Raw genomic sequence first — 13,899 nt, forward strand, 5'->3', positions numbered from 1 at the left:
TATTTTCTTCCATAAAAGATCTGGTAACTCATTTGTCAGGCACTTAAAGCTATTCTTAGGAAAGATGTTTACAAAGCAATGGTTTGAATAAAAAAATTCATTAGAGATTATCAATGAAGAGGTAAGTCTTTCAGAGAAATATTAACAATGAAAATACAATTTGGAAAGGTACTTATACCCACCCAAATCAATTTATTATATTATTACTATTGTATTAACTTTAAAAGTAATTTTTATTTATATGTGTGTGTGTGTGTGCATATGTGAGCAGTCATGCACATGCGACAGCACTTTCATGCTGTCAGAGGACAATGTGTCACGTTGGCTCTCTCCTACCATGTGGTTCCTAGGAATCAAACTCAGATTGTCAGGCTTGGAGGCAAACACCTTTACTGCTGAGTCACTCTGTGGCTAGTCTTATGACACTAGAGGTATCTGAAAGGAAGAAACCTTACTTGAGAAAACGCCACCATAAGATCCAGCTGTAAGGCATTTTCTTCCTTAGTTACTGATGGTGGAGGGTCCAGCCTATGACGACTGGTTCCAACCCTGGGCTGACAGTCCCAAGTTCTTTAAGAAGGCAAGCTGACCAAGCCATGGGAAACAAGCAAGTAAGCAGCACCCCTCCTTGGTTTCTGCGTCAGCTCTTGCCTCTAGGATTGTTCCCTGTTTGAGTTCCTGTCCTGATTTCCTTCAGTGGTAAACAGCAATATGAAAGTGTAAGCTGAATAAACCCTTCCCTCCCCAGCTTGCTTTTGGTGATGTTGTTTGGCTGAAGCAATAGAAACCCTAACACAGTCATCTTGCTGGTCCATAATTCATTATTATAAGAAAGGAGTATTTCTGACTTTTTGCTTTTAAAATTAACCGTGAGGTATAATTAGCATAGATAAATGTATTTAAATAAATAGTAAGTTTTGATAAATTTATATCCCCATGTAATTAATACCTAAATAGAGAAATTAGGTCATTTAAGTAGCTATGTTCTTAACATCAATTCCTAGTACTTAGGATAAAATCACTGATCATTATTTTTGTCATGTATTTAAGTTTTGCCTGTTTTTAATACCATAAAAACACAACACACTATATATGTTTGGCTTTTTTTCAGCACACTTCTTACACTCATTTCTGCTGCTAAGTGTACTGATAGGCAATTCATTTAATTACTGAGTAGTTTCCATGACAAAGATATAGTGTAATTTACTATTAGCTAATTGATAGAAATTTACATTATTTCCCTATAGAGGCTACTGTAAGTATTTTTTTCAAGCCTTTAAGTGGGCATGTGCTTTCATTTTCCTTGGTTAAGTATGAATAGGATTGCTAAATCATATGGCTAACTTTATAAGAATCCTCTATTTTACACAGTAGTTGTACTATCAGCTTTTTAAACAGCAAATGTGAGAAATCTAGAGGCTATACAGTGGTATTTCATTGCAATTCTCTGCCAACTAATAGTGCTGAGCATCTTTTAACATACTTATTTTCCACCTGCATATCTTCTTTATAGATCACCATACATCTTTACTGCCCACTCAGATGTCTTCTTTTGCATAGCATCTATCTAACCCTTTTACCCATTTTGACTGGGTTTTCTTTTTACTGAGTTGTAAAAACTTTTATATAGCCTAGCCTCAAACTCTGTAAAAAATTTGGACAGCTGTTATTTTCTTGGTATCTGTGACTTACCTTTTTATTTTTATTGATGTCTTCTCAAAAGCAGAAGTTTAAATTTTTGATTAAAGATTGAGTGTAGAGCTGGATCAGAAGTTAAGAGCACTGGCCACTCTTGCGGAGGACTAAGGTTAGATTCTCAGCACCTGCATGACAGCTAACAACTGTCTCTAACTCCTATTCTAATGCCCCTTTTGGAATCCAAAAGGGTATCCCAATGCCCTTTTTCTGATCAATGGACACTGCATATAGGTAATGAACAGGTATACATAAAAGCAAAATACCCATACACATAAAAAAATCTATATTAATTTGTTTAATGAAATGGCTTTGTCAATTAAAAATTTTAAAGCACATTTACCTATCTATCTATCTATCTGTTTGTGAGTACATGCGTGTGTGGGGGGGGGCCAGAGTTCAGAGGGTAAATTGCAGGAGTTAGATCTCCCCTGCTTGTGGATCCTGGGGGATTGAACTCAGTTTGTCAGCAAGTACTTTACTCACTGAGCCATTTCACTGACCCCACTTTATCAATTTTATGGTTTGTGGTATCTTGTTCTTTGAGTGTTCTTGTCCATCCCAAGGTTATAAATAATTTTTCTGTTTTCTTCTAGAATTTTTATAGTTCGGCTTTTGTATTTAGGTTTTGTCTTGTTTTTGGTATGGTACAGGATAAGAAATCAGGTTTCTTTTCCCACTTCCATACAGACATTCAGTTATTCCCATATCATTAGCTAGAAAGATATCCTTTCCATACTGAATGGCTTCGTTACTTTTGTTAAAAATCAACTGAACATATTAATATTAGGCATTGATCTATTTCTGGGCTTTGGTTCATCCCATTAATGTACAACCTCTAGCTTTGTATCATTATCACACAGAATCTTCATTATTTTAACTTAGTAAGTTATCATCAAGTAGCATGTATTTTCCAACTTTTTCTTTTTCAAAAATGCTATTTTGGTTTTTTTGCTTTTAAAAATAAATTTTAGAATGAGTTTTCCCAATTTGTGTAATAAAAGAGCCTAGTGGAATCTTCCTTCAGAGTCACACTGGTAACAACCTACTATATTTACACTAAAACTAGTAGGTCAGTTTGATAGAAAACAAGATATTTGTAAAAATCTGCAACATTAATTACAAAAGAAAGTGACAATAAGCGCTGGATATCATCCTGCGTGTCTACTATGAGACAACGACAAAAACCCAACACTCCATCATTCCTCCCCAAAGTGTGTAAACCCAGGTGTAATGCATAAATGCTAGACAAACTTATTTTGAGGGACATAAACAGCCTGCATATGTATTTTTAAGTGTCATTCACCAAGGTCAGGAAACAAAACAAAATAAAACACAGACCTAGCTAATGAGACAAAGGCTAATGAGACATGATAACTATACTCAACACTGATCCTGAAACAGAAAACAGCATTTTTCTTTTGTCATAAAGAACAATGGTGAGAAATATACCAAATATGAAAATTCTACCTCAATTTTAATGTCTTTATTTCAGTAAGTAGGCTATTTAGAACATTTTTAGTAGAATTTCATGTTAAAGTTAATTATTAGTAGGAGTTATGTCTGCAACTGACTTTTGTATGTTTCAGAAGAAATGTATATAAAGGAAAACGAAAAAGGATAAAGGAAATGTGGAAAAATGTTAATGCTGCGTAATCTGGGTGAAGAGTATAAGAAAAATATAGAAAAATTCTGTACTCCACAAGTGCCACAATTTTTCTGTAAAATAAAATTATAATGTAATAATTAAAAAAAATCACATGTATGATTATCTCTTCTACTTGGCACACATACCCAAGTTTTCAATGGTGTAATAGCGCTGTTTATAGTCCACTTTGATGGTCTGGGCATGAGGGCTGCCAATGCCATAACCAATGGCATAACCTCGAACCACAATGTTCTGGTTCTCTGGAGGAGTCCAGCTTACCACGATGCTGGTAACAAGTGGACGGACATGAAGAGAGCTAGGCACTTCAGGAACGCGAGTTTCTGAGGAGAAAAGAAGAAAAGGAAAATAAGATGTACTTCCTGTAGGATGTTTCCTTACTTTTGGGAAAGGATGTTTAGCTCCTGTCAAAATATTTGGGCTTTTAAGAAATCTCCCCCCCCCGCCTCTTTAAGCCAAAAATTCAAAGAGAACCTACAGCTACAGTGTAGCTATAGCTACAGTGAAATCTGGCCTATGGTTTTAATTTTTTTCTAAGAAGAAAATGAAACTCAAAATCTTGCTTATTCCATTTCCTAAATTCTACAGGCATAATCACAAAGGTAAAACAACACATTAGAAACCTGCTGTCAATAGGCTGATCAAATATCTTAGTACAACAATGGTACCAATTATTTATTTCCCTAGATAATCAATGATCCAAAAAAAAAAAAAAAAAAAGACACTGAAGCCACAACTGATTGCATTGTTAACTAACAGGTTTTAAAAGGTGGCAGTTTAAGATATCTTTCATGTATATTACTCAAGACATAAATTGCTACCTTAGTTGAAACTTAGAATAGAAATACAAGTCTTTGATGTCCCCAAATCTAACAGTGTCACTGTTAAAAAGGCCTACACATAAGCATCTGGAGTTAATTACTGAACAAACAGGTGAGAGAAAGTACAATGTCTCCAGGACTCAGGAAAAAGTGAGCTGGAAATCAAATATAGGCACAATCGATGTGGCTAATCCTTACATTTTGGATTATCTTACAGGCTCTGGTAAGAAAAAACAAACAAACAAAACTCAGCTGTAAATGCCTGTACATTTTATTGTTCTGAGCCCGCTTCTTTGATACTTCTTTCCAATGTCTGGAAAACAGCCCCTTTTGGAGCTCTGTTGCTTCACAGGAAGGACAGCAGTACACATACCAATGCCCACAGGCATAATGAAAAACTCAGTAGCTTTCCAATTGGATTAACTGGCAATAGAATATCCATCATGAGCCATTCCTGTATACTGTTTAATCTCACCATCTAGGTCACTTTCAAAAGTTTCAGCAGACAGCCAATCAGTTGCTGGACCTGTACCATTGACTGTGAGAGCAGCTACTCGGAAGTTATATTCTGTGCCCCGATCAAGACCTGAAAATCAAACAAGAGACAAGCTGAAACAAGAGCTTTGGAAAACAAGGTTAGTAGTCTTCCATAAAAGGAAACATCTTACCCAACCAACTTCGTTCACATCTTAATAAAGTATAAGTTCATAAATAACAAGCAAAATACAATACAGGGTAGCTCTCAGTGTCCATACCACCTAGGAGAAAACAGCAATGACTAACTCCCCCAGGAAATGAAGAGTTTTTGTTTAAGAGCATGAAGGCACCTTTGGGATTATTTAATGCCATCCCTTCAATTTTGTTAAAAAGGAAGCCATGACCAAAGACAGTAAAAAGTTGTTACAAAGGAACAAAATCAGTTGGTTTCAGAAGACACCAAAACCCAGAAAAGAATGTACAGATGTAATTCCTATCAGGTTACCTCTGTTCTTTGAGACCTGCTATAACCACAGCAGAAATAATTTAGACATCAAATATGACCTAGAAATCTATTTTTCAATAACCAGTTGTCCAAATGTATTTATAGTCAGTAAAAGACAACCCAAACTTTTCTATTATGCAATTTTTTATTTACTACTAGCTTTAATAAAGTGTATGACTTATCAATGCAAAAGCAACAAAGATTCACATATAAAAGTCTACCCACAGAGCAGGACAATATGACCAGCTATGCACCCAATCACACATTCATTTTTAGAGCACATATATACAAGATACTGAATATTATCCTACCTCTCTCTCTAGCCACATAATTGGGATCTTTAAACGGCAGCATGGCACAGAAACCCCAATAAGGAAATTAAGAATGTAATGAACTAGGCTGGGGTGTAAGTTATGCTACAGCTAATGCAACCAATCCTGGCATATGCCCTGTATGAGCCATCCTAAATGTTTTCCCACAAAAAGCAAGGACAAAAAGAGGAGCAAATGCTAAGTCCACCTCCCCATTAAAAAAAACTTACATTTAGTTAATATCTTATATGCATGGATGTTTTGCCTTTAGGAATCTGTAACATCATGTGTGTGCCTGGTGCCCTTAGAGGCCAAGAGAGGGTGTGAAATTCCCTGAGACTGGAGTTAGACTATCGTAGACCATCACGTGGGATCTGAGAATCTAACCCAGGTTCTCGAGAGGAACAGCCAGTGCTCTTAATCACTGAGTCATCTCTCCAGGCCCTTTACTATCTTGTCAGAAATACTTCACATGTGTTTGTAATTGCTAATGGACAAAACCTTAGAATAAAAACAAACATGGCTCAATAAAGAATACAATCATTCAGTTACTATTCCGTGCCCTCTAGAAGGGTAAGAATATATGAAAGAACAGGCAAAAGACAAGTAAATATAAAAACACTGAGTTCATCTCCCTTCTAAATAACTGACAGTTTAAAAAGCAAAACTAAGGCACAGAGCAGACATCAAGATATGGTAATGCATCTTAAGTGCTACAACAACCATTTTTTCCAACTATAGATTAACTGTATAATTCAATGTCTGACACACTTTTTAATTTTAGTAGACATATTTAATGTCAAATTTATTTACTTTAAAAGATCTGTAATATTAAATTTGTATTTAAAAAAAATTTCAATTCGCTTTATATCCTTCCCTCCCCACCTCCCAGTTCTTCCCTCCTTCCCCTACCCCCTTTTCCTCAGAAAAGGGGAACTTCTTTTCCCATCCAGCCCAGCTCATCAAGTTGCATCAGGACTGAGTGTCTTTTTCCCCCAGTGGCCTGGCAAGGCAGTCCCGCCAGGGGGAAAGTGATTAAAAAGCTGGCAAGTGAGTCCATGTCCAATGCAGTCCCCACTTCCCTCACTAGAGGACCCACATGAAGCCTGAGCTGCCCATCTGCTACATCTTTGTAGGGCGCCTAGATCCAGTTCAGGCATGGTCCTTGGTTGATGCTTGTCTCAGCAAGCCCTCTGGGCCCTGGTTAGTTGGCTCTGTTGTTCTTCCTATGGAGCTCCTGTCACCTCCAGGTCCTTTTCTCTTTCCTCTCATTTTTCCACAAGACTCCCTACTCATTGCCCAGTGTTTGGCTGTGAGTCTCAGCATCTGTTTTGAGGCACTGCTGGGTAGTGCCTCTCAGAGGACAATTCTGACAGGCTCCTGTCTGCAAGGTTAGCAGAGTATTGTTCATAGTGTCAGGGGTTGGCACTCTCTGATAGGGTAGGTTTTTGGTTGGGCCAGGCATTGGCTGGACATTCCCTCAATCTCTTCTCTCTCTGCTCATCTTGTAGGCAAGGTAAATTTGGGGTCAAAGTTTTTGTGGGTGGGTCGGTGTTCCCCTCCCTCTGCTGGGAGACTAGTCTAGGTAGAGGGTGTTCTCTTCAGTCTCTGTGGTCTCTGCTACTAGGAGTCTCTGCTTGAGTCCCCCCTCACATCCTCCCAGGAACCTACGCTGTCTTAGGTTTCCAGCCTGTCACCGAGATACCCCACCCTCAGTTTCTCTTTTCTCCACAGACCTCGGTCCTCTCTCCAGGTCTGATCTCCACCCTCTTAACTCTCTCCAATCCCTTTCCTACCTTGTTCTCTCTGTTCAGCCACTACCTCTGTCTATTCTATCTCCCCTTCCCAGTGAGATTTATGCATACTCCCTTGGATCCTCCATGTTACTTGTCTTCTTTGGGTTTGTGCTTTTAGTATGCGTATTCTGTACTGTATGGCAAAAATCCACTTATAAATGAGTACATACCATGTGTGTCTTTCTGGGTCTGGGTTTCCTCACTCAGGGCGATCTTTTCTAGTTCCACCTATTTGCCTGCAAATTTCATGATATCTTTGTTTCTAACGGCTGAGTAGTGCTCCATTGTGTAGATGTGCCACAGTCCCTCTATCCATTCCTCAGCTGAGGAACTTCTAGGTTGTTTCCAGATTCTGGATACTATGAATAAAGCTGCTATGAACATAGCTGAGCAACTGTCCTTGTTTTATGGTGGAGCATCTTTTGGGTATACACCAATGAAAGGTGTAGCTGGGTGTTGAGGTAGGATAGTCCCAATTTTCTGAGAAAGTGCCAGATTGATTTCCAAATGACACAAACTCTTAGCAATCCATCCTGTACATTCCATTAGCAAGCTTCAAGTTAATACTTCAAGACTACAAGAATCTGTTTTTGTTTACATTGCATATTCAATGTTCATGCAGATTAAAGCTTTTCACTCTGTGGATACTGGGGACATGCTTATAGAGAATAGTCATCCTTCAGACTATAGAGGTTTTAAACAATATTTAATTCAGCTGCTACTTAGCTGTTGTCTGAGCATAGCCAATCCCACTTGCGTCTCTTTTAGTGAGTAATACTTAGCCTCCAGCCTCAGTTACATCTGCATTACAGACGTAGCTTCTCCAGACTCCCCTGTAAAGGAATCCTCTCCTTGCTCAGCCTACTCTATTTCTCACAGTTGTATAAAAAAAGAGAATTCCTAGTGCTCTATAGAATGATCCTTTATTAGATATGCATTTGGCTCCATTTTATAAGATATAACTTTTTCTGTTATACATATAAGAAAAAAAAGCTATATAAAAAAGCCATTTCTGATAGAATTTTTAAAACTCTACACTGTCCATAGCAGCAGATGTAATTATAATACTGCAGCTATTCAAAAATTCTGCAGGTCACATGACTTTGGCAATGTTATAAGTTTTGTTACCAATTAGGCTGAGTAAAGTCGGTCTTACATTTTTAGATTATAAAATTAAGTGTTATATACTCAGAAAATGTGGAGACTATAAAAAGGAAATAAAATCAAACACAATTCAACCCCTCAGAGATGTAAGAATCTGCAGGAGTATTTTCCATTAATTTGTATCAAGTTAAAAATTGACTATTAGAATTTTTTGAGAAGCATTTTTAATTTGTTTCTATAAAACAACTGCTTAGAGAAGTTTTGGACTAGTATAATAAAAGTCAAGAAAGAACCACCTTTTAGCCACAGACTGTATGCAAAGCAGCTTACCTTCAATCAGCTGAGACAGCTGTGTCCCAGTTACCAAGGTCTCAGTGACATCACTTTTTCGGGAGGCCTTTCGGTAACGGATCTTGTAGCCTGTAATCTGCCCGTTCTGTGTTGCTGGGGAAGGGGGCTGCCAGTGAATCACTATACTCTGAGAAAAAGCAGTACAAGGATGAGATGGAACACGTCAAAAGGCTGGTCCTAATTGCACACATTATTAAACCAATTTCACTGGAGAAAGGGAAGAATAAGCATATGGATCACATGGTACTTGAGTTGTCACCAAGATACTGATTTAATAGTGAAAATAATTCTAATTTACTGGGTGTGGTGATGCACATCTTTAATCTCAGCATGTGGGAAACAGAGGCAGGTAGGTATCTGTGAGTTTGAGGCCAGCCTGGACTACACAGTGAGTTTAGGGCCAGCCAGAGCTACATGGTGAGACCCTGTCTCAAAACAAAACAAAAGCACAACAAACAAACAAAACTAATTAAAAAGCCTCAAACCTCTCTGAGGGAATATTATTATGTTTTAGAGTAGTTACTCTACCAGGCATGGTAGATATGATGTTGTCATCTACAAAAATTCATGCTTGAGAGCCATGTCACAAGAGAAACTACCAAAACGCCCTCATGTTTTAAGTCTGCTTTCCGGGGTAGGCTGTGTAATCTCTATCCTGGTGTACATGCAGCCCATGACCACAGCTTGGATATTCCTGCTTGAGTCCAGACTAATCTATTTTGTCTGAATTAAAACATCAGAGGTCCCAAAAGAGTTTTTAGAAGGAAAATATAAGGCCAGAAACATACAGGTTAGGAAATAAACTACTATTAGATGTAAGAATTATTTCCCACCTTGAATGCAAATTAGCTGTAATTAAATAATTTCTATGGACAGGAATGGTGGAGTGTGTGTAATCCCAAATCTTAGGAGACATAATCTGTAGGACTACAAGTCTGAGCCTAGCCTGGGCTACACAGTAAGTTCTAGGCCAGTCTGAACTATATACATATAGTAAGACTCTGTCAAAAAAACAAAACAAAACAAAACAAACAAAAGCTCCGAAGTAGAACAGAGGTGGGTGTTTCATGAAGGAGCATCCCACAGTACCTTTTGAAAAGACTTCTTATGTTGCTCAGGAGGGTATCTGAAAGGCATGCATGGCTGATATGCATGAACTGGAACCAGGAAGGATGCTGTGGACATCTAAATCTATACCTATCTGTCTTTGGTTTACACTGGCATCAGGTCATCATAAGTAATTTGCTTTCTTTGCATGATTTTGTATGGCTAAGATATCAAATGTCATGTTTACATACATACATACAGACAGACAGACAGACAGAGAAGCTAAAGAAGTCTTAGCATCAGAGAAAGGAAAGAAACAGAATAAGCAAGTGGGGTTCTTATCCCAGCTTTATTATACCTATGCTGTCTTATTCTCCTGTTTGATTTTCAGTTACATTTTAATTTATCAGGTTAACATTTTAAAAAGCAAATGAGTTGGTACAACACTGGCATTCACTGTTCTGATGTTTGCCCAAGGAATTTCTGGCTCTCTACGTTCCTCTGAGGCTCAGTATGACAGTAAATTGAATAGAACCAAAGCCTTACCTTTGAATTTCTCACTTCTAAGGACAGATTCTGAGGAGCAGTACTGGGAACTACACAGGGTTAAAAAAAAAAAAAAAGACACAATTCAATCATCCACACATCACTTATCATGTTGTTCTGGGTGAGACTGAACACAAATGAAATCTCAATATAATTATGTGACCAGAAGGTCTCAGCCCAGCTAACACTGTCTCGTGTTGATAGCTGTGGGGATGACGTGTGGCTACACTTGATTCATGTTGTAAGGTGAGACCCTTCCTATGAGCACCCACCCTTACTCAAATCAGGCTGTAATTTTGAAAATCAGATACTTAACTTTAGGAATATAAAGTGGTCTTGAAGTCTTAGACCAGTGGTTCTCAATCTGTGGGTCACAACCCCTCCAGGGTCAAACAACCTTTTCACAAGGGTCACATATTAGAAATCCTGCATTTCAGATATCTACATTATAATTCATAACAGTAGCCAATTATAGTTATGAAGTGGAAGTGAAATAATTTTATGTTTGGGGGTTTACCACAACATGAGGAACTGTGTTAAAGGGTTGAAGCATTAGGAAGGTTGAAAACCACTGCCCTAGACTCTAAACTTTTCTAGACTTCAGAAACATTCTAAAACTTAAACATATTTTGAATGCCCACAGAGGGGAAGAAATGTGGCATGTGACCATACTAGGTAGTGACAATATGGACCATGGAAAGACAGACACAAATTAGAAAGTGTGGCTTTCTTGTAGACTTCCTAAAGTGGTTTAGAAGGTAATTCTCCAGAAGAGAAAAATATGTAAACAAGGAAAGCTGCAACAAGTGAACTATCTGGCTTCACAACGCAGCAGTGTAGCAGACAGCACGCACTTAGATGTGGAGAGTGTAGGCCTCTTGGTGACACAGTTGTATAACCAAGATACAGTGGGGCTTAACACAAGAACATCTAAAAGCTGATGGCCCGCATACCTTCCTACACCTCCCTTCATGTGATGACAGACAGCAAAGAAAACTCAACCTAACTAACCTGCCCTTTACCCACCAATGCTAATTCTAGCTCTTCAACCTCATCTTCTTATCTTTTGCTTCTCTATCACCTGGTGACCACATACTGAAAAGTGGACCTACTGAACTGACTGTGCCGCGTTCACTGTTCTAACTAGTGCCTAAGAAAGTGACACGAGCTTCAAGTCAGAGACTCAGCTGTAGCAGCCTGAAGTAGGATGCAGCCTGTTTTGAAAGGCTCTCCACATTGAGAAGTAAGTTAGCCGGAGAGACTTCCAACACAACTTGTGATGGTGTCATCACTGCTGTCAGCTGAGATTTGTCGCAAGCTACTATGTGGCAGGTACTCACTCCTTATAGCATTCTCACAGGAGTGTTTCCATTTCACATTTAAGTTATTCACTTCCATGTGGTTTCCCTGATCAAGGTAGTCCTTTCAGCCTAAGACCTGAAATATGCCTTATCCCTAAGTGCTGCCTTATACCCCCATGTTAAGAAACTTAATTCCTTCCACTCAGTTTCCACGGTACTGCGGTCAGCAGGACAACCTGTTTGTGTGCAGTTAAAATCTGGCTCATGGATTTAAAAGGCTGTAAAAGCCTTTTTCTCTCAGAAATTTTCCCAGATCATGATGTTTATACAGCTGTGTACCCCAACTGTAAATTATATTTGTGTCCTTTTCATCTGAAAAATTGCCATGTCCACAGAAGAGAGCAAAGAACAGTACAATGAACATTGTATTCTCTCCTTTAGTTTCACTAACTCTTAACATTTTGCAAAATTCACTTAATTTTCCCATTTAAGTATATGAGAAATTGCACAGGTTGAGCTACCACATACTGTTTCTGCATTATCTGCCAGATGGCTGCAAGCCACAGAGTGACAGGTCGCTCTGAAATAGGTTCCAACAAAACCAAGATACAACAGTCACATTTGAAAGCCACGACTTTGATTAAAAAACTGATATCAAACATACATAAATAACATGGTTAATACTTAGTATGCTTAACAATAAACAGATCTAGTAAGTATGATGGCAGTGTCCTATACAGATGTTTTTGCTTGCAGTATCTAGGAACCAAAAATGACACATATTTTATAGCCTACGTCTCACTCTTCTTTAATTTAGACTTTTCTATGATTATTTAAATTTTAAGAATTGAGACCATCTTTTAAATTTTAAAAACTTGCACAACTTTTCTGAATTTGACATGTCTGCCTGCTGAATCATGATTTAGACTGAAGTTAAACATTTTGGATAGGAAAACAACAGAGGCAAAACTGTGCCTTTCTCCATGGAATATAAACCAGGCATGTATACATATATGTCTGCTTCTCCACTAGTGATGTAATGTTTGATCATCCGCTTACGGGAGTCAAACTATAGCTTTTAAATATTTAAATATGACTGGCACATAGAGTAAGGCTAATTTTCCTTAGCCATAAAATGGTTTGTGCTGTGAACAAGCAACAGAATTTCCCTCCACAGAAGACTGTACTAAAACCAAAAAAGTTAAGTGACTTGATCAGCAAGATACAATGGGGGATATGAACAAAATCTTCTTCACATTAAAGCACATGACTTTACTACTGATTAGGGGTACTAGGAATGGTATTTTGTTGCAACGGGGAAAAAAACTCACCATCTGATAATGTTCGAACAGCAACATCTTGTGTGGAGACTCCAGGACCATGTTTATTGTAGGCCACCACTCGGAAACTATACTCTGTGTACTTTTTCAGTCCGTTAATGGTGTAGGAGTGACTTGAAACATCAACATCCTTGAATGAAATAGAATAATGTGTGTGTACACATACACGTGTGTACACACGCACACGTGTATACACATACACACACAGACTACAAGCCAAAATGACTAAACAAATTCTGCACAATACAGTTTTAAGCCTCTTACAGAATATTATTTATAGAGAAAGCCAATTAGTTAATTAAAAAACATAGCAATTTATTTTCATTTTTTTAGAGATTTATTTATTATTTATACAGTATTCTGCCTGAACCAGATCTCATTATAGATGGCCTTGAGCTGGGAATTGAACTCAGGAACTTTGGAAGAACAGCCAGTGCTCTTAAACTCTGAGCCATCTCTCCAGCCCCAATAGCAATTTATTATCTGATGTTTAGTAACCCTTGCTGTTAAAAACTACAAAATAAATCTCAGTACAACAAGACAGAAACCATCAATGTTTAATTTCCTATATATCTCCCCTACCTTTGATTTCTTCAACTAACCATAGACCTTTGTAAGATTTGGGGGGTAAGCAATACTAGCATATTTGTGTATAACAGGCAATTGTTCTACCACTGAGCTGTATCTCGAATCCCTTACTTTTTAGAAACCAGTGATTCTAAAAGAAAAAAAAATCATGTCACTTTATACCTGTTCTTTATCAGTTCCTTTTTCCATGTAGTACAATTTGTAATTCTGAATGTCCCCATTGCCAGACAATGGTGTTTCCCACGTGATAGTGATAGAAGTCGGTGATGCCGCATAAGCTCGGATATTAGGTGCTGGGCCAGGGAGCTGAACTGAAAAGAGAATTCCACGTGATCAAGATATAAATTAGAT

General features: G+C 38.0%; 1 protein-coding gene across 1 annotated transcript in view; it reads right to left on the reverse strand.

Annotated features, from left to right (window-relative positions):
- Neo1 (neogenin 1) overlaps positions 1–13,899 on the reverse strand; it is a 193,184-nt gene that overhangs the window by 42,697 nt on the left and 136,588 nt on the right. Inside the window, exons 13-18 of the mRNA XM_055622080.1 lie at positions 13,711–13,859; positions 12,952–13,090; positions 10,320–10,369; positions 8,706–8,853; positions 4,658–4,768; positions 3,490–3,684 (exon numbers count right to left, since the gene is read on the reverse strand). Of these exons, the coding sequence (XP_055478055.1) occupies positions 3,490–3,684; positions 4,658–4,768; positions 8,706–8,853; positions 10,320–10,369; positions 12,952–13,090; positions 13,711–13,859 (792 nt within the window). The remainder of the gene's footprint in view (positions 1–3,489; positions 3,685–4,657; positions 4,769–8,705; positions 8,854–10,319; positions 10,370–12,951; positions 13,091–13,710; positions 13,860–13,899) is intronic.

The sequence above is a fragment of the Psammomys obesus genome, unplaced genomic scaffold, assembly GCF_907164565.1.
Source record: "Psammomys obesus unplaced genomic scaffold, mPsaObe1.curated_primary_1811, whole genome shotgun sequence".
Taxonomy (NCBI): Eukaryota; Metazoa; Chordata; class Mammalia; order Rodentia; family Muridae; genus Psammomys; species Psammomys obesus.